The 26920-nt window shown below is 45.4% G+C and overlaps 1 protein-coding gene across 2 annotated transcripts in view; it reads right to left on the minus strand.

Moving 5' to 3' along the window:
* Positions 1-7537: 7537 nt before the first annotated feature.
* The window catches only part of LOC109881425 (paired box protein Pax-3-like), a 52422-nt gene continuing 33039 nt past the window's right edge, over positions 7538-26920 (minus strand). Inside the window, exons 5-9 of one of the 2 annotated variants that reach the window (XM_031796947.1) lie at positions 22508-22707; positions 15450-15615; positions 15033-15244; positions 11666-11948; positions 7538-10228 (exon numbers count right to left, since the gene is read on the minus strand). In XM_031796947.1, coding sequence (XP_031652807.1) covers positions 10194-10228; positions 11666-11948; positions 15033-15244; positions 15450-15615; positions 22508-22707 — 896 coding nt within the window. In that variant the 3' untranslated portion in view covers positions 7538-10193. Of the gene's footprint in view, positions 10229-11660; positions 11949-15032; positions 15245-15449; positions 15616-22507; positions 22708-26920 lie in introns of both variants that reach the window. The other variant, XM_031796946.1, reaches the window with a different exon arrangement.

The raw sequence follows: 26920 nt of genomic DNA on the forward strand, positions 1-26920 counted from the left end.
CCCCACTGGACAGAGGGGCAGAAGCTCTGGACAGAGGGGCAGAAGCTCTGGACAGAGGGGCAGAAGCTCTGGACAGAGGGGCAGAAGCTCTGGACAGAGGGGCAGGGGCTCTGGCGCCTCTGGGCTGAGGGGCTCTGGCGCCTCAGACTCCAGCAGCAGCAGCAGCGCCGGACAGGCGGGAGACTCCGGACAGGCGGGAGGCTCCGGCAGCGACGCCGGACAGGCGGGAGTTTCCGGCAGCGGCGCCGGACAGGCGGGAGGCTCCAGACAGGCGGGAGGCTCCGGCAGCGGCGCCGGACAGGCGGGAGGCTCCGGCAGCGGCGCCGGACAGGCGGGAGGCTCCGGCAGCGCTGGAGAGGACGGAGCCCCTGTAAGGATGGGCCGGAGAGACAGCCTGGTGCGGGGGGCTGCCACCGGAGGGCTGGTGCGTGGAGGTGGTGACGGATAGACCGGGCCGTGCAGGCGCACTGGAGCTCTTGAGCACCGAGCCTGCCCAACCTTACCCGGTTGAATGGTCCCGGTCGCCCTGCCAGTGCGGCGAGGTGGAATAGCCCGCACTGGGCTATGCAGGCGAACCGGGGACACCGTGCGCAAGGTTGGTGCCATGTAAGCCGGCCCAAGGAGAAGCACTGGAGACCAGATGCGTAGAGCCGGCTTCATGGCACTTGGCTCGATGCCCACTCTAGCCCGGCCGATACGCGGAGCTGGAATGTACCGCACCGGGCTGTGCACCCTCACTGGGGACACCGTGCGCTCCACCGCATAACACGGTGCCTGCCCGGTCTCTCTTGCCCCCCGGTAACCACAGGGAGTTTGCACAGGTCTCCTACCTGGCATAGCCATACTCCCTGTGAGCCCCCCCCCAAGAAATTTTTGGGGCTGACTCTCGGGCTTCCATCCGCTCTGCCGTGCTAGTTCCTCATAATGCCGCCTCTCTGCTTTTGCTGCCTCCAGCTCGGCCTTGGGGCGGCAATATTCTCCTGGCTCTGCCCAGGGTCCTTTACCGTCTAGAATCTCCTCCCAAGTCCATCTCTCCAAATAGTGCAGCCTCTCCCACTGCTGCTGCTCCTGCTGCTGCTGCCTCTGTTGCTTCTCCTGCTGCTGCTTTTGCCGTTGCCCGTTACCACGCCGCTTGGTCCTTGGTTGGTGGGTGATTCTGTAATGGTTCTCTTCATCTGAAGGAGAGGCGGACCAAAGCGCAGCGTGGTGGTTATTCATATTCTTTAATTGATAAAGAAACTACACATGAGATAACTAACAAAAACAACAAATGTGAGAAAACCTAAAACAGTCCCATCTGGTGCAAAACACAGAGACAGGAACAATCACCCACAAACACACAGTGACACCCAGGCTACCTAAGTATGATTCTCAATCAGAGACAACTAATGACACCTGCCTCTGATTGAGAACCATACTAGGCCGAAACATAGAAAAACCCAAATCATAGAAAATCAAACATAGACTACCCACCCAACTCACGCCCTGACCATACTAACTAAATACAAAACACAGGAAATAAAGGTCAGAACGTGACATTGGCTGCCTTCAGCTAATGGCAGGGCTGTATCTGGAACTGCATGTTGAAGATAGAAATAAAATGAATAGAGCACACACAATCTCCTATAGTATTCCAATCTATCTGACAGTCATATTTGATCACACAATACCTTTCTATCTGAAGATTTTGAAAAATGTCATTTCTAGTGAATGTCCATTGGCCAAGGTGTACATAACCAACCCAAACCAATTAGCCAATGACATTTTGTACAGATATATATAAATAAGTTGACACTCAACTGCTGTGACTCAACATGCCACTGAAAAGGTCGCAAGCTGCAGCTCATTTTACGATACCTGAAAATACTGCAGAGTGTTTCAAAGCCATTTGCAAACATCGCAAACAGCAAGTTGGATGCTTAGCAAAAACAATCTCGACTCTTTCTCCATATGAGGGCAAGTGTTCTTGTTTCAAACACACACTCTACCATCTTTAAAGGGATAGTTTACTCAGAATACAAGCTTATTTGCAGGTTGTTGCATTATACTTTGGCAATTGCATTTTAATTGCATAGCAATGAGCTGAGCTTTTGTAATTACTGTACAGAAGAGGAATAGTGACTGTTCCTTATTCTACTTATGTAATAACTCCATTGCGATGCAATTATAAAGCAATTTACAAAATCCTTAGTAACAACAATGTTGCTATTGTAATTGTCACAAAGTTACTACACACGTTTAAGAAATTGATGTCAAGTGTTACTGCATTACCTTACGTCAATCATTATGAAAATATATTTATTAGTCATTTTGAAGCTGTACAAGTGGTCGACTCAAATGTTGAGGTGATTCCACATCCCTCATGTACTTAGTTCTAGGCTATAGGCTATATTAAAATGAATATCTAAGAGCCCTCCAACCATGTGCTAATGATCATATATCTAGACTAGTTCAACTAACTGTTGTAGTTTTTGGTTCTTCATCAACGATTTGGCAGCCATCAAATCAATATTTGGGGTTTTTCAAATAGCTTGCATACATTCAAATACTCTCAAATATCATTTGGTTTTCTGAGAGGTACTCAAATACTCTCAAATATCATTTGGTTTTCTGAGAGGTACTCAAAATACTCTCAAATATCATTTGGTTTTCTGAGAGGTACTCAAATACTCTCAAATATCATTTGGTTTTCTGAGAGGTACTCAAATACTCTCAAATATCATTTGGTTTTCTGAGAGGTACTCAAATACTCTCAAATATCATTTGGTTTTCTGAGAGGTACTCAAATACTCTCAAATATCATTTGGTTTTCTGAGAGGTACTCAAATACTCTCAAATATCATTTGGTTTTCTGAGAGGTACTCAAATACTCTCAAATATCATTTGGTTTTCTGAGAGGTACTCAAATACTCTCAAATATCATTTGGTTTTCTGAGAGGTACTCAAATAATCTCAAATATCATTTGGTTTTCTGAGAGGTACTCAAATACTCTCAAATATCATTTGGTTTTCTGAGAGGTACTCAAATACTCTCAAATATCATTTGGTTTTCTGAGAGGTACTCAAATACTCTCAAATATCATTTGGTTTTCTGAGAGGTACTCAAAATACTCTCAAATATCATTTGGTTTTCTGAGAGGTACTCAAATACTCTCAAATATCATTTGGTTTTCTGAGAGGTACTCAAATACTCTCAAATATCATTTGGTTTTCTGAGAGGTACTCAAATACTCTCAAATATCATTTGGTTTTCTGAGAGGTACTCAAATACTCTCAAATATCATTTGGTTTTCTGAGAGGTACTCAAAATACTCTCAAATATCATTTGGTTTTCTGAGAGGTACTCAAATACTCTCAAATATCATTTGGTTTTCTGAGAGGTACTCAAATACTCTCAAATATCATTTGGTTTTCTGAGAGGTACTCAAATACTCTCAAATATCATTTGGTTTTCTGAGAGGTACTCAAATACTCTCAAATATCATTTGGTTTTCTGAGAGGTACTCAAATACTCTCAAATATCATTTGGTTTTCTGAGAGGTACTCAAAATACTCTCAAATATCATTTGGTTTTCTGAGAGGTACTCAAATACTCTCAAATATCATTTGGTTTTCTGAGAGGTACTCAAATACTCTCAAATATCATTTGGTTTTCTGAGAGGTACTCAAATACTCTCAAATATCATTTGGTTTTCTGAGAGGTACTCAAAATACTCTCAAATATCATTTGGTTTTCTGAGAGGTACTCAAATACTCTCAAATATCATTTGGTTTTCTGAGAGGTACTCAAATACTCTCAAATATCATTTGGTTTTCTGAGAGGTACTCAAAATACTCTCAAATATCATTTGGTTTTCTGAGAGGTACTCAAATACTCTCAAATATCATTTGGTTTTCTGAGAGGTACTCAAAATACTCTCAAATATCATTTGGTTTTCTGAGAGGTACTCAAAATACTCTCAAATATCATTTGGTTTTCTGAGAGGTACTCAAAATACTTTGGAATATTCTTTGTTTTTCTGAGACCTGGATTTGAATATCAATGAAAATAGTTGTATTTTAGTTGAAAAAATTTGTTTTCTTCAAATAAAAACAAAATATAACTATCTTCTGCCCTATTTTCTCCCATTCCACTGCCTTTTTTCCACACACACACACACACACACACACACACACACACACACACACACGCACGCACGCACGCACGCACACACACACACACACACACACACGCACGCACGCACACACACACACACACACACACACGCATGCACTGTCATGATCATGTGAGGGGTGTTCTGGTGCAATGTATGAGGGAAGGAATGAACCAAGGTGACCCCCGCTCCAGCAGATTGATATTTTGCCTGGCTCCACGTTTGTCAAAACATCTCTGCCTGCCGACGCTAAGCCAACGCACTGCCTCATCAAAGCAGCCTGCCGTCCGTCCCTTCAGCCAGCCAGCCCAGCTGTAACAGTCTAGATCAGATAACTCACATGCAGTCTATGATGTGCTGCTGGGATACCTCGTCCAGAACCTCTTTCTCTTTCAGAGCTCTGCCATTGTTGTAATAGTCTATCATAAAACAGAGGATAGGGTTTCTCTCTTAGTTTTTACTGGCTGGTCCTCCTCTCACCTCTCTCTCTCTCGCTCTCTCTCTCTCTCTCCTCTCTCTCTCTCTCTCTCTCTCTCTCTCCTCTCTCTCGCACTCTCGCTCTCTCTCTCCCTCGCTCTCTCTCTCGCGCTCTCTCTCTCACGCTCTCTTCTCTCTCTCTCGCTCTCTCTTCTCTGTCTTGGTCTCTCAATCAGCATTTATACCTGGTTCTAACATGAGTCCTTTGTCCTGATCTGGTCAACATTTTGATTGTGCTCACATTTTTAGACAGGTGTAGATGATTAAAATACATTTTGTGATCTGATCTTCCTGACCACCTCGGGAGGTAGTCAGGCACGTATTGTGTCTGGATATCTTACAACTGTAGACGAATCTCGACAGTGTAAACATTTAAACCATAATTATCCCGCCCTCTAAAATCATTGACAGGTGACGCCATTGACTTATGGCATCAATATGTGCCTTAAAATAAATAAATACATATCTGTCAAATAATTTCCATACAGGGAGTGTCAGCATATCGGGTCACAATGCGTAAACAGTAGACGTATAAGAAGCACATTTTACTACCATGTGTAGATGCAACAGCTACAATGTTGGCACAATCAGGACAAAGGACGCATGTTTTCCCCAGGTATAAACAAGGTTTCAGTTTCGTCTGTCTGTCTGTATCTCTCTCTCTCTCTCTCTCTCTCTCTCTCTCTCTCTCTCTCTCACACACACACATACACACACACACACACAGCCCTCCCAATCTGTTTTTCCATGCACTAATATCCGGGAGTTTGTGGGAGTTTGTGGGGTTAAGTTGTCCTCAGCGTGTGGGAGGAACGAAGAGAGCCCAGGTCAGGCCAAGTGGATGGCCCCAATGAGAGACTGTCTGCCTGTGAGGGGTTAAGTGCCTGGACAGTGGGGTTGCTGCCGAGGCATAAAAACAACACCAAATCACATCCGCTGACCCACTGGCTCCAGGTCATCTACAAGACCCTGCTAGGTAAAGTCCCCCCTTATCTCAGCTCTCTGGTCACCATAGCAGCACCCACCTGTAGCACGCGCTCTCTGAAACTGGAAACACTTATCTCCCTCACTAGCTTTAAGCACCAGCTGTCAGAGCAGCTCACATATTACTGCACCTGTACATAGCCCATCTATAATTTAGCCCAAACAACTACCTCTTTCCCTACTGTATTTATTTATTTATTTTACTTCTTTGCACCCCATTATTTATATCTCTACTTTGCACATTATTCCACTGCAAAGCTACCATTCCAGTGTTTTACTTGCTATATTGTATTTACTTCGCCACCATGGCCTTTTTTTGCCTTTACCTCCCTTATCTCACCTCATTTGCTCACATTGTATATAGACTTGTTTATACTGTATTATTGACTGTATGTTTGTTTTACTCCATGTGTAACTCTGTGTCGTTGTATGTGTCGAACTGCATTGCTTTATCTTGGCCAGGTCGCAATTGTAAATGAGAACTTGTTCTCAACTTGCCTACCTGGTTAAATAAAGGTGAAATAAATAAAATTAAAATAATAATAATAATATAGTATAATGCAGGAATACACTCCCAGATACACACTAATACTGTAGTTGCACACGCACACAAACTCAGAAGCAAAAACACACCCACACACACATCGAGTTGGAGTGACAGAAGCAGCTGCCAGTGTGATCTCTGGGTCAGGTCAGCTCACATGACACAGGGGAGGGGAATGACTGTGAAGTGAGTTCCAGGATCACGTGCTGATGGGTGTAACACTATTGGACAGACAGAGGGATACAGAGGGCCCCTGGTAACCATTAACATGGCCATATTCACTACTCATAGCCAATGGTGCAATGAACTGGCTAAATAAGAAAGTTATACATCTTTATCTCTTTCATTACATGTTATAAAATCCATTAAATTTGTTTTGGTTTTAAGTAGACTCAGGGGGGTATTCAGCTCAAGAGGAGGGTACACTGGTAAAACAAATTTCTGTGGTCGCAGCTTTGCTTGGGACTTTTACAACGACAGCGATTTGTCTTAATCTTTAATGGTACTGCCTGATTAGGAAAGCAAACAGTGTGTGTGTGTGTGTGTGTGTGTGTGTGTGTGTGTGTGTGTGTGTGTGTGTGTGTGTGTGTGTGTGTGTGTGTGTGTGTGTGTGTGTGTGTGTGTGTGTGTGTGTGTGTGTGTGTGTGTGTGCGTGCGTGCAAGTTTATGTTTGTTCTCATGTTGGCCGAATTATTTTGTATTAGTAAATAAAAATGTCAGCAGTGTGATTGATCCAAAGTGGGTCAGCATTTCTGTTGACATAATCTTTATTTATAAAGCGTGTGGTCCCTCCAAGGCCTGAGACGAGACTCCATTAATCAGACGAGTGTTTTAATTAGGGCTAATATCCTCAGGGTGGCGCGCACACACACACACACACACACACACACACACACACATACACACACACACAGAGGGGCCCTGTGTGTATGACCAAGGCCTAAGAGGGGTAAGGGGCAGTGAGGTTGAAGAGTGAGGGGGAGGAGGGTGTTCTGTTTGTCCAAACGCTCTGAGGGTTGTTCTCATTTAGAATTTGTAAAACAGAAGTGTGTTTGTTACAGTATCGAGGGCCAGTGGGCATTACTAAGTTGTGCAGATGTTTGAATTTCTAAGAAAGGCTGTTGTGTTCAAGTCCAACTCCATGTCAGGAACCTCTCTTTATGGTTCTATTTTTACACAGGGCTTAGAGGTTTAAATACATTTATTTGAAAGCTACATGCTTGTCTCTCTTCTTTTGTATTTTATATTGCAATGAGTCACTGTCAATTATTTACTGCCCACTGATGATAAACATTTCATACACAAAGATTGCACTGAGATGAAAATGATCTTGAAATGACAGTATAACTTTAGGTAAAATGAAAACTATTTTTAGTCATTGTATTTAAACTGTTTTATTATAAATAGTAATAATACTGTGCTTGTACACAAGACATTGTGTCATATCATTCTGTCAAAAAATACAGAAAAATATATAAAATTAAGGAAACCATTGGAAAGAAAAAACACTTTTCTTTCTGTTACAGACAAATGTACAATTGACCGCTGAGTGCTTGTGGCAACCTTTGGATCTGTTGAGACATTCAGCTACCATTTAGTGAACAGACGGACACGGTGTTCCTATAAGATATGTGATGTAGTAACTTGACTAAAACATTGAAGAAAGTTTAAGAATAATGTTGCAGAATTGCTGAGATACTTTAGAGAGAATAAATAAGGAAATGACATAAACACCACACTATTGATCTTTCTGTTTTTGCAACAAGAAAACCCAAAAGACAAAAGACCAAAACAACAACAAATCATTTGGCTTTGTAATTCTTCATACGTTTATTTGTTTACTTATTTTTTCCCTTGAATCAATCTGCTCCACATGGACTTGGAATGACTTCAATGGTTCACAATGTGCGTCCCACCTTTCCCTGTCGCTTTGCTATTATAGCAGTACTGACGATGTTGGTGGTTGTTGTTGCTGTTGCTTCTTTGTTTTGGACCTGGAAGCCTCCGTAGGGACCTACTCAAACGTGATTCAAATGTTTATACAGAATGTTCTTAAGACACAAGATCTTATTTGATTCATCTGTTTGATGGCGTCGTAGATTCTGAGGTACGTGATATTGCACTTCTGGTCAGCTGGGTTGGTCTGTGGTGAGGTGGTCCTGGTTTCTCATGTGTCTCTTGGTCCTGAGTCTCGTGACCTAACAGGCCTCTATGAGGGGGAACTGCACCCCTGGATGGATCAGCCCTGTCGCCCATCAGAACCCCTGAGTCCCCCCTCCCTTCTCCTCCTCCTCCTTCACCTGGGACTGTCCCAGAAGTCACCCCTGACCCCTAGGAATCCCTCTAAAGCTACAAGAGATCAGAGTTATCAACAGAACACAGTGAGAGTTCAACGGATTGTTTAGAAACACTGAGCATTTCACATAATTGAACATAATGAAGGGAACGGAACAGCTGTAGTATACATTACAGGTCTGTTTATGATGATAAGTCAAAGCTTCCTCTTTGAATGGCATATGTATGTTTTACACATTTGTTTGTTTGTTTGTTTGTTTGTTCCTCATCCTATGTTTGGAATATTGTGTTCATGGACAAAACATATCAAATAAATGCAACGTCAAATAAATCCACAAGAAAAGCCTGTTATTTTTCCATCAAGTAGCTTTCATTCAGAGATAAATAGAATTAATCTGTATTCATTTGGCCCCACGGCAAACATGTCAACAGACTCACAGCTTTAAGGCCGCTAGTAAGTCTTTTACTATACAGTCTGGCTGTGCTCTTCCACAGACCTGACTTGAGGATTTTTTACCCCAACCAGGCCTCTGCTCCTGGGCTATGCTGTGGGTCTATGTGGGCTAGTCCTCCACGGTCCTCCTGGTCAAAGTTGGCACCCAATGTGGGGTAGACCACATCACAGGCAAGGGAATGTACCCAGTGGCATCTCTGTCATTCGTCAACAGACATGAATCGAAGTTCATGTGTTTCTTTGTTTTGGCCTTAAATTCCTCTCTATCAATGTCATTTTATCTATAATCTCTCTTCCATTATTTTCATCAAGTGTGAAGGAACAGATCACTGTTGAGAGAATAGATTACATAAAGAGCCCCATCAGTCTCAACATATGCAGTACACACGTCCCTCAACCGAGACTGGGCTGGGCCGGAGGTGGAGAATAGGCTGGGTCAGAGGTGGAGACTGGGCTGGGCCGGAGGTGGAGACTAGGCTGGGTCAGAGGTGGAGACTGGGCTGGGCCAGAGGTGGAGACTGGGCTGGGCCTGGAGATGGAGACTGGGCTGGATCAGAGGTGGAGACTGGGCAGGGCCGGAGGTGGAGACTAGGCTGAGTCAGAGGTGGAGACTGGGCTGGGCCGGAGGTGGAGACTGGGCTGGGCAGGAGGTGGAGACTGGGCTGGGCCAGAGGTGGAGACTGGGCTGGGCCGGAGGTGGAGACTGGGCTGGGCCAGAGGTGGAGACTGGGCTGGGCCAGAGGTGGAGACTGGGCTGGGTCAGAGGTGGAGACTGGGCTGGGCCGGAGGTGGAGACTGGGCTGGGCCGGAGGTGGAGACTGGGCTGGGCCGGAGGTGGAGACTGGGCTGGGCCGGAGGTGGAGACTGGGCTGGGTCAGAGGTGGAGACTGGGCTAGGCCGGAGGTGGAGACTGGGCTGGGGCTGAGGTGGAGACTGGGCTGGGCCGGAGGTGGAGACTGGGCTGGGCCGGAGGTGGAGACTGGGTTGGGCCAGAGGTGGAGACTGGGCTGGGCCAGAGGTGGAGACTGGGTTGGGCCAGAGGTGGAGACTGGGTTGGGCCAGAGGTGGAGACGGGGTTGGGCCAGAGGTGGAGACTGGGTTGGGCCAGAGGTGTAGACTGGGCTGGGTCGGAGGTGGAGACTGGGTTGGGCCAGAGGTGGAGACTGGGCTGGGCCAGAGGTGGAGACTGGGCTGGGCCAGAGGTGGAGACGGGGTTGGGTCAGAGGTGGAGACTGTGTTGGGCCAGAGGTGGAGGTGGTGGGGGGTCACTTAGAGGGGCAGATCCTTAGGTGATCTCAGGTCTCAGATAATGAAGGGCACCTAAAAGGAAAAACAGAAGAGAATGAGACTAAGTTATGAGTTATCCTCAATTAAACATACAGAGGGTGATGATCACTGACAGAGATAAAGAGGGTTTGAACCATGGGAGAAGTATTATCATGGTGATCAGTCTAACAGTGCAGCGGCAGTGTGTGTGTGTGTGTGTGTGTGTGTGTGTGTGTGTGTGTGTGTGTGTGTGTGTGTGTGTGTGTGTGTGTGTGTGTGTGTGTGTGTGGGTGTGTGTGTGTGTGTGTGTGTGTGCGTGCGTGCATGCGTGTGTGTGTGTGTGTGTGGTCTAGAGAGGGGAAGTGGGCAGACTTGATATCAGTCCCATTGAGACTGGGTTAGGCTTGACACTAGAGGCCTAGTACCAGTGAATCTGGGACAGAGTTCAATACTGCTTCCCCAGCTGACCTCAGCAGGCCCACACCACGCACCTGTTTCTAATTGCCGCCCTGCCAGAGGATATTAGGATCCTTCCACCCCCCAGAAAATACCTTTTCCCATTTAACAGACCTAACCGCACACGGGTATCCAGTCTCTGTGATTAATGACATCAAGATGTAGTCCCTCTGATGGGTGTGTGTGTGTGTGTGTGTGTGTGTGTGTGTGTGTGTGTGTGTGTGTGTGTGTGTGTGTGTGTGTGTGTGTGTGTGTGTGTGTGTGTGTGTGTGTGTGTGTGTGTGTGTGTGTGTGTGTGTGTGTGTGTGTGTGTGTGCGTGTGTGAGTGTGTGTGTGTGTGTCTTTTCTGTCCACTTACATATTTCTTAAAGATATTTCATTAAGCATTTATTCCTCTCGGATATTAGGTTAAATATTCCCTCGATACCTGCAGTCCTTTTTAAAGTCGTGGCAGCCATCTACATGGACTGGTGTCTTTGCTTTGAAGGGTGAGGTTGCTGCGAGGTCGAGGGACTGGCCTGATTGGGTGACCCACAGAGGGAAATTGAAAACTGCAGGGTGCTCTAATCACTGCTGAACGCATGTGGATGATGTCGGTTTTTGAGAGTTACATGAAGGTTTGTTTGATGTCAGAGTTAACCTTAGTGTAATGTTAATGTGAACTGAAGGGCCTCCTCACTGTTAAACAAGCCTCCCATAAGGAAACGATCCAGGAGACACTATCTTACACTATTAGTACGGTTTCATAGGAATGAACTGAATTGCTGACAGGCGAGGTGAGCTACAGTCTACTAAAGGACAGATATGTTCCAACATACTCAGTGTTACTTCAGATCAAACAACTTATCCTGTCTGAAACCCTGCTGTTTTCATTGGATGGAAACACATCATGTGAACACTGCTAGAATCCTATCAACACATTTTCTTTGTAAATGTATTGGTGCATTAGACTTAAGGCGGCTACAGTTGATATGATTGGAGAGATATCTTCCTAAGTGTTTAAGTGGTAATAAAAGTGAGCGATATTGACCTTACTTTGTCCGTGGTACTGCCCATACTGGTAGGAGGCCACAGGGTCCACGTTGTAGGCAGGAGCGCTGTAGGAGGACGGGCAGTAGGACTGGGAGTTGGGCAGCGAGGGGAGACTGGGGATGTTGGGGACACTGGACAGGCCCTCCAGACCCTTGATGTGCTCCAGACGCTGGGAGCAGCTGGCCCCCATGCCCCCAGGGGGCTCCAGGCCTCCTGTCAGGGGGGAGAGGGCATAGTCACTCTGGGGCTGGTGGGGCACCCCACCTGGGTTCAACAGACCCATCACCTGGAGAGAGAGGGAGGGAGAGGAAGGGAGGATGAGTGTTATTGACGTGACGTTATTGACGTTCCATTCAGATAGGTGGTTAAGTGATTTTGGCACAGCTTGGTGTTAGGTATCATCCCAACCCCCATCTATAACACATTCCAACACAGCCTAACTCATACAGGAAGTTCTCCTCCACTGACATCAAAACCCTTCCACCAGGCCTTCCCAGACAGGCAGAGATAACTCCACAGAGGAAGAATTAACCAATTTGTCTCAGAACTCCACTTATTTGGAAATTCCCTCCTGTCGCCTCTCCAAAAAGCAAAGGATGAGATAAAGACTTATCGCCAAAGATGTCCCAACACAGATAACATGGTAGACCTTTAGAAGCAGAGAGAAAAACCTCTGGACCACAACAGACAAGCTGCAGACAAACAGGCTAGGATTTGACCTGTTATTGATTAGCTGCCCGATAATCGAATTTAGGGGAATATTTCTTGGCGAGCGAAGGATGGAAAAGAGCCGTAGGGTATCGTTATAGAGGAGGTTCAGACAGAACGAGCCGATAACAAACCCTCACTAACTTTATCTGGATGGATAAGAAAGAAAGTTCAACAAAGTATATAATAAACAGATAATTGCTGTGACTCAAGATCATCTCACTGAAAAGATATAACCCAACGTGACCACTTTAAACCTCCCTACCTCTAAATGCATCAAATCCCTCTAAACAGAGACCTGTAGCCTCTGTCCATGTCCTAATGAAACGCAGGTTCGCTGCATGTTGGGCTCTTCTGGCCCTATAAGTGACATATTATTCTACATCCACACACACAGATGGTCCCGCTTAAGTCATTTCCCAGGCAGGGGACAGAGGAGCCCATGTTGATTTTGAGAGGGGAGTTGTGTTTCTCGACCCCAGTAACATTTTCCCAAAAAATTACCTGCGTTTTGGAACACTCTGGTTAAACAGAAAAAGTATATGGACAGATGGCGTGGTTGATCTCTCCAAGAAACTACAGCTTTCAAAAATGCTATACCTCTCTCTTTCTTGCTCTCTTTCTCTCTATTTCTCAATCTCTCTCTCTTTCTTCTATCCTTGTCTTTTTAGCGTGACATGCTGGGCTTCGCCTGAGTGTTCCATGTTGGAACGTTGCTGTGTCCAGCAGCCCCAAATTAGCGTGTCCAGGAAAAGCCGGACAGCAGAGGAGAGCCGGGGAAGAATGTCAGAATGGGGGAAGTCTGAGACGTACAGGACATTCCTGCTTCTCTCATACAATATAACGTATGTACAAATAAATTAGGACTTGACTTTCATACTGAGGAATGTGGAGACAAGAATGCAATCATGAGAAGCCTCCCTGGAGGCTTAACAGTTTGTTTGTGTGCGTGTGTGTGTGTGTGTGTGTTTCCTTGATTTCCCAAGGTAGCTGCGTATGGACTGCGTAAGAGAGGGAGGTGTAGATAAATGGAAAGAAAGTCTTAACAGAGATTCAGGGAGGGGGTAGTTTCCCATGAACCTTAAAACACACACTCTCACACATACATTATGGTTGTCATACAGAAGCCCTGTCCGTGGAATCTTGACAAACACCCTTGAAGAGGACGAGGTGTGTTCCTTACAAATGGAAAACATGTGGGGGTCAGGCACCCCATTTATCAGGGAGAGAGAGAGAGGAGATGAGGAGTGTTCAATTTGTAGAATTGTGTATTGTGCCGACATGTATCAAAAGTTCTCTACATCTTGCATGGAAATAATAAGTATCAATCCATTTTAGTTTGTACATAGAGTAGGCCTAGTTGATCTTCGATATACAGTCTTCATTACCATTTTATAAATTAAAGACCCATCCAATTTAAGTCAATTCATAATTTAAACTAATAAGGACTATACATTCCTACATTCCACACACGTCCCAAAAAAATGTAGATAGCCTGCACCAATTATATAGGTAACAAAACATGGGAAGTAATCTACATAAATTACACACATAATTCAATTTATATTCGGTAGTAATCAATTTGAACACTGGAACCTTGATTTATTACTGTGCCAAAGCGCAAGGATATTATGTGAGTGTTGATGGGCTAAAGCACGGGAAGATTTAGAGGCAATGGCGAAGAGACAGGAAGCAAAAGTATATTTACCCTACTGCAACAGAAAAATACTGAATATTGTCTAAAAATATTTAATATTTGGAACTGAGTACTGAGGTGAAGTTAGTGCCTCTACAATGACTGGTAAGAAATGACGAGACTACAATACATTTTTTTTGATAGACGATATCTCCCCTCCTTATGACTTAGCCTATTCATTGTCATTTATATCAATTGAACACATTTCAGTAGATTAAACTGAACAAAATAAATGTCTCATAAATTGACAACAAGTATTTTAAACGCTCATCAATAATATCAAACATTTCAAAGGTCTCCCTTTCCCACCATGTGATCTGTGTAAATGGTATTTTTGCATACTGTCTAACCATGCCAGCCTCTCCAGTCATTCATCCTTCATGTCCATATTGTCACACTCTCTAAAGTGACCCTGAAGCACTGGTGTGTGTGTTTGTGTGTGTGTGTGTGTGTGTGTGTGTGTGTGTGTGTGTGTGTGTGTGTGTGTGTGTGTGTGTGTGTGTGTGTGTGTGTGTGTGTGTGTGTGTGTGTGTGTGTGTGCGTGTGCGTACGTGTCTGTGTGTGTGTGTGTGTGGGGGGGTCTGACTTTGAGCAGCTGAAATCTCATTTTCTGCTTGTTAGGACAGCCCTTAATGTTTAGGTAAAGGGAAGACAAGCCTCATGCCTGTATAATTGGCCATAATTGTCTTTTCAGTTTTAATTTGTCTCATCTTCTCCTCAATCATTTGTCCTCCTCCGTGTCCGTCCTCTGTCCTTTTCAAGTCCTTTCACTCCACCTCACACCCACCTCCACCCCTCCCCACCTCCTGACATAGATAAAGAGTATGAAGTGTGTGTGTGTGTGTGTGTGTGTGTGTGTGTGTGTGTGTGTGTGTGTGTGTGTGTGTGTGTGTGTGTGTGTGTGTGTGTGTGTGTGTGTGTGTGTGTGTGTGTGTGTGTGTGTGTGCGTAGCTCTGTTTGACTCACCTGTGAAGAGAGGCCATTGCTGATGGCAGGGTTCATGGGAGGGCCTCCTGACGTGACAAAGCTGTCGGAGTAGCCTGAGAAGCTGTGGCGTCCAGAGGCCAGGCAGTAGGCAGACCCCCCATCCTGTCCTCCCCCTCCTGAGCTCTGGTGGTGGCCTGAGGACGGGGGCAGGGGCTGGGGCCGGTGCAGCGTGCTGGCCTGCTCCGACACCACTAAGGGAAGGACAAATAGAAAAGAAGAACTTACCATTTACATATATTGTCTCTCAATTGACAGATTATTACAATGTAGTCAATATTTAACAGTACATGACTTTGCTAATCAAGCTCAAGGGTCTGAACTCTGAGAGCAATAGCTGTATATGTGAAACACACAGGGAGTTGTTTAGCCTGTGGCCTTGTTTACAGAGTGTCCCACCTTGTGATATGGATGTAGGGGGATACGGGCTGTCAGACAGCTGATAAGGTGAGAGACTGGACATGGCAGAGGGCGGGAAGCCCCCAGGGATCAGGTGATTGAAGGCCATGAGCTGACTAGCTCCAGCCTGCTTCCTCCACCGGGCTCTTCTGTTACTGAACCACACCTGGGGAAAGAGGAAAACATGACATGAGATCTTACATTGTCTTAAACATACATTCCCATATATACAGTGCATTCGGAAAGTATTCAGACCCCTTTATATTTTCCACATTTTGTTAAGTTACAGCCTTATTTGCATTAGTATTCAGACCCTTTCTATGAGACTCAAAATTGAGCTCAGGTGCATCCTGTTTCCATTGATCATCCATGAGATGTTTCTACAACTTGATTGGAGTCCACCTGTGGTAAATTCAACTGATTGGACATGATTTGGAATGGCACACACCTATCTATATAAGGTCCCACAGTTGACAATGCATGTCAGAGAAAAAAACAAGTCATAAGGTCGAAGGAATTGTCCGTATAGATCTGGGGAAGGGTACAAAAAAGGGTACGAAAAAACTTCTGCAGCATTGAAGGTCCCCAAGAACACAGTGGCCTCTATCATTCTTAAATGGAAGAAGTTTGGAACCACCAAGACTCTTCCTAGAAGTGAGCGCCCAGCCAAACTGAGTAATCGGGGGAGAAGGTCCTTGGTCAGGGAGGTGACCAAGAACCCAATGGTCACTCTGATAGAGCTCAAGAGTTTCTCTGTGGAGATGGGAGAACCTTCCAAAAGGCACCTAAAGATGCTCAGACCATGAGAAACAAGATTCTATGGTCCGATGAACTCTTTGGCCTGAATGCCAAGCGTCACGTCTGGAGGAAACCTGACACCATCCATACTGTGAAGCACGGTGGTGACAGCATCATGCTGTGGGGATGTTTTTCAGCGGCAGGGACTGGGAGACTAGTCAGGATCGAGGGAAAGATGAACGGAGCAAAGTACAGAGATTCTTGATGAAAACCTGCTCCAGAGCGCTCAGGACCTCAGACTGGGGCAAAGGTTCACCTTCCAACAGGACAACAACCCTAAGCATACAGACAAGACAAGGCAAGAGTGGCTTCGGGACAAATCTCTGAATGTTCATGAGTGGCCCAGCCCGGACTTGAACTGGATCGAACATCTCTGGAGAGACCTGAAAATAGCTATGCAGCAATGCTCCCCATCCAACCTGACAGAGCTTGAGAGGATCTGCAGAGAAGAATGGGAGAAACTTCCTAAATAAAGACTTGTCAAGCTTGTAGTGTCATACCTAAGAAGACTCAAGGCTGTAATCGCTGCCAAGGGTGCTTCAACAAAGTACTGAGTAAATGTTCTGAATACTTATATAAATGTGATATTTCCGTGGGTTTTTAGTTATACATTTGCAAAAAAAAGTTTTAAAAACTGTTCTTGCTTTGTCATTATTGGGAATTGTGTGTAGATTGATGAGATAAACATGTTTTTATACATTTTAGAATAAGGCTGTAATGTAACAAAATGTGGAAAAAGTCAAGGGGTCTGAATACTTTCGGGAAGGCACTGTATTAATGGTTAATGACTGTAATTTGTGCATATGTGTATATCGCTCTCTGTGAGTCATTATGTTTTTGACTGCATTTTTTTTGTTTCTGATTTCCAGGTATTGTGTGTGTGTGTGTGTGTGTGTGTGTGTGTGTGTGTGTGTGTGTGTGTGTGTGTGTGTGTGTGTGTGTGTGTGTGTGTGTGTGTGTGTGTGTGTGTGTGTGTGTGTGTGTGTGTGTGTGCGTGTGTGTATGTGTGTGTGTGTGTGTGTGTGTGTGTGTGTGTGTGTGTGTGTGTGTGTGTGTGTGTGTGTGTGTGTGTGTGTGTGTGTGTGTGTGTGTGTGTTATTGTCTGAGTGTTTGCGTGTGAGTCGGGGTCATGTGTTCCTCTCCAGACCTGCCCATGTGACTCCTGGCTGCAGCCAACAAGGCTCTCTCTATCTCCACATCTCATGCCTCACCACAGGAACATTATTTAAACATAGCAACACAACACAATTTACATGGCCCCCTCCCCCCCTATAAATTCCTCTAACTATAAATTAGCTCTGATGGTCTTATTTCAGTCCTGTTCCATAGCCACAAAGTCACCCAAAGCTTCAAATACTGTAGTTAATGAGAATAAGAAAATCGTATTTGAGGACTGTGCTTGCCTCAAAACTCATCTATTACAACTAACTCTCACAGTCTCACTTCAGAATTAAACGTTCATCTATAGTCGGAAGTCGGAAGATTACATACACCTTAGCCAAATACATTTAAACTCAGTTTTCACCATTTATTGACATTTAAACCAAGTAAAAATTCCCTGTCTTAGGTCAGTTAGGATCACCACTTTATTTTAAGAATGTGAAATGTCAGAATAATAGTAGAGAGAATGATTAATTTCAGCTTTTATTTCTTTCATCACATTCCCAGTGGGTCAGAAGTTTACATACACTCAATTAGTATTTGGTAGCATTGCCTTTAAGTTGTTAATTGTTTAACTTGGGCCAAATATTTCAGGTAGCCTTCCACAAGCTTCCCACAATAAGTTGCGTGAATTTTGGCCCATTCCTCCTGACAGAACTTGTGTAACTGAGTCAGGTTTGTAGGCCTCCTTGCTCGCACCTGCTTTTTCAGTTCTGACCATACATTTTCTATAGGTATGAGGTCAGGGCTTTGTGTCAGGTGATAGTTGTGCAGAGGTGAGAACGGAGTCAAGCGCAGGACACAGAACTGAGTAAAAAATGACGAACTTGGAACTACTCTGGAACTACTCTGGAAAAATAAATCCACGCAGGGATCATGAACCCTAACACAGAAGATCCATCCACAAACAGACCAAGCAGCGTGGCCAGGAGGAGCAGACATCATGGACATGGATATTTTGGACGGTGAAGGATCCTGGACGTGGGAAGAAATCATGTCCGGAAAGGATTGCCTTCCATGGGAGCAGACGGAAGCAGCAAGGGAGCATCAACTACGACTCCGGGGTTCGTAACCACGACACAAGCACGAGAGGCACACGGGGTGGTTGGCGGAGCCAGGTTTCAGACCAGAGCCAACTCCCCGCACTCGCTTTGAGGAGCGTGTGACCGTTCAGGTTCCATGTTATGTGGTGATACGCACTGTGTCTCCAGTGTGCATTCACAGCCCGGTGCGCTCGGTGCCAGCTCTCCGCACTTGCCGTGTGAAAATGAGCATCCAGCCAGGATGAGTTGTGCTGGCTCAGTGCTCCTGGTCTCCAGTGCGCTTCCTCGAATCAGGATATCTTCCGGTTCTATGCACTGTGTCGCCAGTGCGCCTTCACAGCCCAGTGCGCCTTCACAGCCATGTGCGCCTTCACAGCCCAGTGCGCCTTCACAGCCCAGTGCGCCTTCACAGCCCAGTGCGTCCTGTGTCAGCGCCCCGCACTTGCCGGGCTAAAGTGAGCATCCAGCCAGGACGGGTTGTGCCAGCTCTACTCTCTAGACCTCCAGTGCGCCTCCACAGTCCAGTATGTCCTGTGCCTCCTCCCCGCACTCACCCGAGGTGCGTGTCATCAGCCCAGTGCCACCTGTACCAGTCCCACGCATCAGGCCTCCAGTGCGCCTCCACAGTCCAGTACGTCCTGTGCCTCCTGCCCGCACTCGCCATGAGGTGCGTGTCATCAGCCCGGTGCCACCTGTACCGGTCCCACGCATCAGGCCTCCAGTGCGCCTCCACAGTCCAGAGCTTCCGGCGACAGTTCCCAGTCCAGAGCTTCCGGCGACAGTTCCCAGTCCAGAGCTTCCGGCGATGTTTCAAAGTCTGGAACCTCCTGAGACGGTCCTCATTCCGGAACCTCCTGAGACGGTCCACAGTCGGGAACCTCCTGAGACAGTCCACGGTCCGGAACCTCCTGAGACGGTCCACGGTCCGGAACCTCCTGAGACGGTCCACAGTCCGGAACCTTCTGCGATGGTCCACGGTCCGGAACTTCCAGCTCCATGGCCGGAGCCTTCTCCTGCGCCGATGCCAAGTCTAAGCATGGCGGCCAGTCCAGCTCCAAGGTCAGAGTCTTCTTCTGCGTTGGTGCCCAGTCCAGGCACAGTGTCCAGCCCGGGTTCATGGCTGGATTCACGGGATGAGCGAGTTCTTCGTCCCGCATCTGAGCCGCCTCCGATGCTGGAGGATCTGTGGGATGAGAGGGTTCTTCGTCCCGCACCAGAGCCGCCACGAACACTAGACACCCCCTCTAACCCTCCCTTTTGGTTTCAGGTTTTGCGGCCGAAGTCCACACCTTTGGCTTTGGGGGGGGGGGGGGGGGGGTACTGTCACGTTCTGACCATAGAAGGCCTTTATTTTCTATGGTGGAGTAGGTCAGGGCGTGACTGGTGGGTGTTCTAGTTTGTTATTTCTATGTGTAGTCTAGTTTTTGTATTTCTATGTTGGCCTGGTGTGGTTCCCAATCAGAGGCAGCTGTTTATCGTTGTCTCTGATTGGGGATCATATTTAGGTAGCCTTTTCCCACCTGTTGTTTGTGGGATCTTGTTTTTGTATTGTTGCTTTTGAGCCCTACAAGGCTGTACGTTCGTTTGTTTGTTTCTCTTATTTGTATTTGTTGCTGGTTCTCATTCAAATAAATTATGTCTACCCATTTCGACGAGCGTTACACTTTGTGATGGCCACTCCAATACCTTGACTTTGTTGTCCTTAGGCCATTTTACCACAACTTTGGAAGTATGTTTGGGATCATTGTCCATTTGGAAGACCCATTTGCAACCAAGCTTTAACTTCCTGACTGATGTCTTGAGATCTTGCTTCAATATATCCACATAGTTGTCCCTCCTCATGTTGCCATCTATTTTGTAAAGTGCACCAGTCCCTCCTGCGGCAAAGCACCCCCACAACATGATGCCGCCACCCCCATGCTTCACGGTTGGGATGGTGTTCTTTGGCTTGCAAACCTCCCCCTTTTTCCTCCAAACATAACAATGGTGATTATGGCCAAACAGTTCTATTTTTGTTTCATCAGACCAGAGGACATTTCTCCAAAAAGTATGATCTTTGTCTCCATGTGCAGTTGCAAACCATAGTCTGTCTTTTTTATGGCGGTTTTGGAGCAGTGGCTTCTTCCTTGCTGAGCGGCCTTTCAGGTTATGTCGATATAGGACTCGTTTTACTGTGGATATGGATACTTACTTTTATACCTGTTTCCTCCAGCATCTTCACAAGGTCCTTTGCTGCTGTTCTGGGATTGATTTGCACTTTTCGCACCAATCCAACAATTGTTTACAGACAGATTATTTCACTTAGAATTCAATGTATCACAATTCCAGTGGGTCAGAAGTTTACGTACACTAAGTTGACTGTGCCTTTAAACAGCTTGGAAAATTCCAGAAAATGATGTCATGGCTTTAGAAGCTTCTGATAGGCTAATTGACATAATTTGAGTCAATTGGAGGTCAAACTCAGTGCCTCTTTGCTTGACATCATGGGAAAATCCAAAGAAATCAGCCAAGACCTCAGAATAATTTTTTTAGACCTCCACAAGTCTGGTTCATCCTTGGGAGCAATTTTCAAACGCCTGAAGGTACCACGTTCATCTGTACAAACAATAGTACGCAAGTATAAACACCATGGGACCACACAGCCGCCATCCCGCTCAGGAAGGAGATGTGTTCTGTCTCCTAGAGATGAATGTACTTTAGTGTGAAAGAACAGTTTTTGTATGAGGACACTGTGTTTTTGTGCACCATGATGACGTTGCGCAACTGCTAAAATCGATTTCCTATTGAACATATTATTATGTTATTTCTTATTTGTTTTTGAAGTTACAAGCCTGAAACATTGTACATAGACTTCTGACACCCTGTGGAAGCCATAGGAATTGCATCCAGGGAGCTATTTTACAACATGACCTTTCTCTTGCATTTCTAAGAGGATGGTCTCTCAAAAAACAAAAATTCTGGTTGGTTTTTCTTTGTATTTTCTCCTACCATATCTATTGTGTTATATTCTCCTATGTTATTTGAACATTTCTACAAACTTCAAAATGTCTTTCCAATGGTACCAATTATATGCATATACTGTCTTCAGGGCCTGAGCTACAGGCAGTTTACTTTGGGCACGCCATTTAGGCGGAAATTGAGAAAAAAGGGGCATAGCCCACTTATGGGAAATCCCGCTATGCCCTCCGACAAACCATCAAACAGGCAAAGTGTCAATACAAGACTAAGATTGAATCCCACAACACCCGCACATTGACCCTGTACCGGTACCCCCTGTAAATAGCCTCACTACTGAAATCTTAAGGTTCGGCATTAACTCTGAATGGTTTTGGTCAGGGTTAAGGTTTGGGCAAGGCTTAAAACAAAAATCTCAAAGCAACTTTCTATCGCTGTATTCAAACTTGCAACATTTGGAATAAGAGGCAGATGCTTACGTCCATCCGCCTCCCCGTCCACAACACCCTAGAAAACCCGAAACCTACTTGAACATAACAGCGCTCACTGTTGTCCTTAGTGGCCGGGTCCACATTATCTCCCAGCATCTTCAGACATGGATGGACGTCAAATAGTGACTTGTATCACGTGTGACCTGGCTTATCCATTCACAGGGACAGAGAGGATAAATGAACCCATCCATATCAATAAATTAACATTTAACTCAACAGGCCCCCTTCTCCTCTGAACAGTATGGGGGGGATGTGGTTGGCTGCTACTGCTGAGAGTCGGTGTTGTGTGACTGGTGGGACTCATGCTGATTCCATATGTAATAGCCCCATGCTGGGCCCAGTACAGCCTCCATACGGGAGCTGTTGTGGGGAATTTTCTGGGCCGTAGATCAGAGCTGGGCCTGCATATTGGACCCCTGGGAACACAGGATGAAGGGGCAGGCCAGAAATGTGTGTGTGCACGCGCGCGCGTGTGTGTGTGTGTGTGTGTGTGTGTGTGTGTGTGTGTGTGTGTGTGTGTGTGTGTGTGTGTGTATGCAGTGCATGTGTGAGTGTGTGGATGTGTGTGATGTGTGATAAAGAGTGTGTGTGTGATGTATGTGTTGTCTACCTGAACTCTGGCCTCTGTGAGTTTGGCCCTCTGAGCCAGCTCTTCCCTGGTGTAGATGTCAGGGTAGTGTGTTCGTTCAAAGGCTCTCTCCAGCTCATCCAGCTGTTCGGCAGTGAAGGTGGTTCTACTGCGGCGCTGCTTCCTCTTCAGAGGCAGGTCTGGTTCAGACTCCACGTCCGACCCCTCATCTGAGTGGCTCGCTGCTCCAACAGACAAGAGATGCACAGTTAGGGCTCTCATGGTGTTAGTACAGTATCATTATCACAGTTAACAGTTACTGATGGTTTTTAGAACTAGATTCCATTAGTCAAGTCCATCGTTGTAATTAATAATGTGTTCATAACTGACTGGACTGGATTATAGAAAAGTAAAAAATAAAAAAAATCAGTCTTGAAAACACATTTTCAGTTTCTTATTCTCCTGACTACAGTGATCAAATAGAATGCAGGGAGACCAATAGGGAGAGCCGTCTAGAAAAAGAAGTGTAGTGATTCAGAGTGAGAGTGAAGAACAGAAGGATGAATCCATCCATCCACTTGAAGTGTGAACTTGTTTGCTTTCTTTTTTTTGCCACATGCTATCTGTTTACATAATCCTCTTCATTGGGGCCACCACCACCCCTCCCAACGCTCCCCATATCTCCCAATGTTCCCTCTTGTCTTGTGCACCAACAGACTTCCATTCATAGGGGAATTCTGTGTGCTTTTATAAATAATCCCACAGGACAAGGTTCCAGAGGCGTGGCGGCAGTGGGATTGAGAGGACTAAGTGCCACACAAAGGACTAATTTTGATCCAGGGACCGTTCGTTTTTTAAGGGGGGAAAGGGGGGTCAGTGACGGCTAGAGAGAGAGTGTCGGGGGGAACCTGCATTGTCTACAGTTGCAGTCTTCCTGGAGCCCCAGTAACAGTTGGGGATGGAGAGAGGGACTGAGCAGCAGCCCCCCATACACCCCCCTCCACACCACTTGCAGGTGCATGCTGGTCTTGTTTGCTCAGAGAGAAATGCCAGCGCTTTAAAAGCTAATTCAGCAGAAGAGGCAGTGAATTGACGAGGCTCTCTAAAGCTACGGCCCAGTGGTAACACAGTGGTAACGCAGTGGTAACCTAGGGCAGGGCCAAGCCAGACAAACAGACAGACCCAAGGGCAGGGAGACCCAGACATCAGAGACTCTCCTCAGGCCAGTGTCCAACGCCCAGCTTTACTATGCCCCTCAGTATCCTTGTGTCTGTCACTGTGCATAAGCATGCAAAGGCATGTACATTTGTACTAGAGCTGGGCGATATGGACAAAAATCCTTGCCTGAATTGGCCAAATTGGGGCAATATTGATAAATAGAAAGATACGTTTATAACATTAATGTGCACCACAGTTTTTTTTATTATCCTTCAAAGCCATTTTCATACCACAATTTCAAATAATTTCTGAGTAACAATTACCTTACAGCAATTGTTTTAATTTAAAATGGTCAAACATAAACAAAAATTGCTTCTTAAACCTGTCTGGGAGTGGTCTAGCTGTTATTGGTAGACAGGTTTCAACTTCACCACACCAAAACAGCTCAAACAGTAAAATTAATATTCCAACCTCATAGTGAGGAAATATATACAGTGCCTTCGGAAAGTATTGAGACCCCTTGACATTTTCCAAATGTTGTTATGTTACAGCTGTCACAGCTCTTCCTCTGCAGTGCAGGGGCGGTTCCTCCTGCAGGCAGAGGAGGGTCGTTAGTGATTGGAGTCACCTGGGATCAGAGTATTTAAACTGTGTCACTAATCACTTCTCTCTCTCTCTCTCTCTCTCTCTCTCTCCACTCCTCCAGGTATGAACCTGTTTAGTTTGTTCTGTTGTAGTTTTGCATAGTTTTCACTCAGTCATTCACACACACAGATTCACACATCCATGCACTTTACATACACCTTACATTATGATACTTTCACACCTCATTCCTTTTTCTTAGTTTAAAGTTAATAGTTTGTTTACAATAAAGAACCTTTTTGATTGGCCTATACCTGTTGTTCGCGTCCCCTCATTTTTGCCACAGGCTATGAGCCGGCCTGTGACACAGCCTTATTCTAAAATGGATTGATTTAAAAAATCCTCAGCAATCTACACACAATACCCCATAATGACAATCAATTGAATTTACCGCAGGTGGTCTCCAATCAAGTTGTAGAAACATCTCAAAGATGATCAATGGAAACAGGATGCACCTGAGCTCAATTTATTAAAAATTAAATTTACATAAGGATTCCATTTTTGAGACTCGAAATTGAGCTCAAGTGCATCCTGTCTCCATTGATCATCCATGAGATGTTTCAACAACGTGATTGGAGTCCACCTGTGGTAAATTCAAATGATTAGACATGATTTGGAAAGGCACACACCTGTTTATATAAAGTCCAACAGTTGACATGTCAGAGCAACAACCAAGCCATGAGGTTGAAGGAAATGTATGTAGAGAGTCGAGACAGGATTGTGTCAAGGCACAGATCTGGGGAAGGGTACCAAAACATGTCTGCGGCATTTAAGGTCCCCAAGAACACAGTGACCTCCATCATTCTTAAACCACCAAAAATCTTCTTAGAGCTAGCCGCCCAGCCAAACTGAGCAATCGGGGGAGAAGGGCCTTGGTCAGGGAGGTGACCAAGAACCTTATGGTCACTCTGACAGAGCTCTAGAGTTCCTCCGTGGAGATGGGAGAACCTTCCAGAAGGACAATCATAGCTGCAGCCTCCACCAATCAGACCTTTATGGTAGAGTGGCCAGATGGAAGCCACTCCTCAATAAAAGGCACATGACAGCCCGCTTGGAGTTTGCCAAAAGGCACCTAAAGATGCTCAGACCATGAGAAACAAGATTCTATGGTCTGATGAAACCAAGCTTGAACTCTTTGGCCTGAATGCCAAGCATCACGTCTGGAGGAAACCTGGCACCATCCATACCGTGAAGCATGGTGGTGGCAGCATCATGCTGTGTGAATGTTGTGAGAATGTTTTTCAGATGCAGGGACTGGGAGACTAGTCAGGATCTAGGGAAAGATTAACAGAACAAAGTACAGAGAGATCCTTGATGAAAACCTGCTCCGGAGTGCTCGGGACCTCAGACTGGGGCAAAGGTTCACCTTCCAACAGGACAACGACCCTAAGCACACAGCCAAGACAACGCAGGAGTGGCTTCGTGACAAGTCTCTGAATGTCCTTGAGCAGCCCAGTCAGAGCCCGGACTTGAACCCGTTGGACTTGAGCCCGTCCAACCAGTCCAGGATGGACGCTCCCCATCCAACCTGACAGAGCTTGAGATGATCTGCAGAAAAGAATGAGAGAAACTTCCCAAATACAGGTGTGCCAAGCTTGTAGCATCATACCTAAGAAGACTCAAGGCTGTAATTGCTGCCAAAGGTGCTTCAACAAAATACTGAGTAAAGAGTCTGAATATATCCGGATTTTGTTTGTAAGAAATTTGCAACAATTTCTAAAAACCTGTTTTTGCTTTGTCATTATGGGGTATTGTGTGTAGATTGATGAGGGAGAAAAAGCTATTTAATCAATTTTAGGATAAGGCGTAACAAAATGTGAAAAAGGGGTCCAAGGGGTCTGAATACTTTCCTAATGCACTGTATGTCACGACTTCCTCCAAAGTCGGCTCCTCTCCTTGTGCGGGCGGTGTTCGGCGATTAACGTCACCGGCTTTCTAGCCATCGCCGCTCCATTTTTCATATTTCCATTTGTTTTGTCTTGTTCCATACACACCTGGTTTTCATTCCCTAATCACACTGCATGTATTTATCCCTCTGTTTCCCTCCATGTCTTTGTGTGAAATTGTATTTATGTTATGTGGGTATTGTTACGCGTCATACTTTTGTCTATTGTTCCGTGTTTGGGCACATTTATGTACTTTTGTGCTTTTGTTGGACCGGAATAAAAAGTGTGCCTGTTCACTACACTCTGCTCTCCTGCACCTGACTTTGCCTCCAGTACACACCCTTAACACTGTATATATAAACCACAGTAAAATCACGTTTTTGACTACACTGGGCCTTAAACTACTACAACTAGTTTGATCGTTGTACCACCATCAATTATCCTATTAACAAGCCCCCATATTAGCAAACTTATTTCATTTCAAACTTCACATTTCTCTAGTATAGGCTACTTATCATAATGAACGACATCAGCAAAATGTCTGCGATAAGTGATTGGTATGGTCAGTGTTGATAATTTTCAGTTTATCGTCTCAGCTCTGCTTTGTACACACACACACACACACTCTCTCTCTCTCTCTCTCTCTCTCTCTCTCTCTCAGACAGACATTGAAGTGGTCAATGAGTGGAAGCTTCAGCTTGATTGAGATGGTGCGATATGAGACTTGACGGCTTTTGTATGTCTACTATTCAAGTTAAAGTAAGATCAG

Source organism: Oncorhynchus kisutch, linkage group LG18 (assembly GCF_002021735.2).
Source record: "Oncorhynchus kisutch isolate 150728-3 linkage group LG18, Okis_V2, whole genome shotgun sequence".
NCBI classification, from domain to species: domain Eukaryota; kingdom Metazoa; phylum Chordata; class Actinopteri; order Salmoniformes; family Salmonidae; genus Oncorhynchus; species Oncorhynchus kisutch.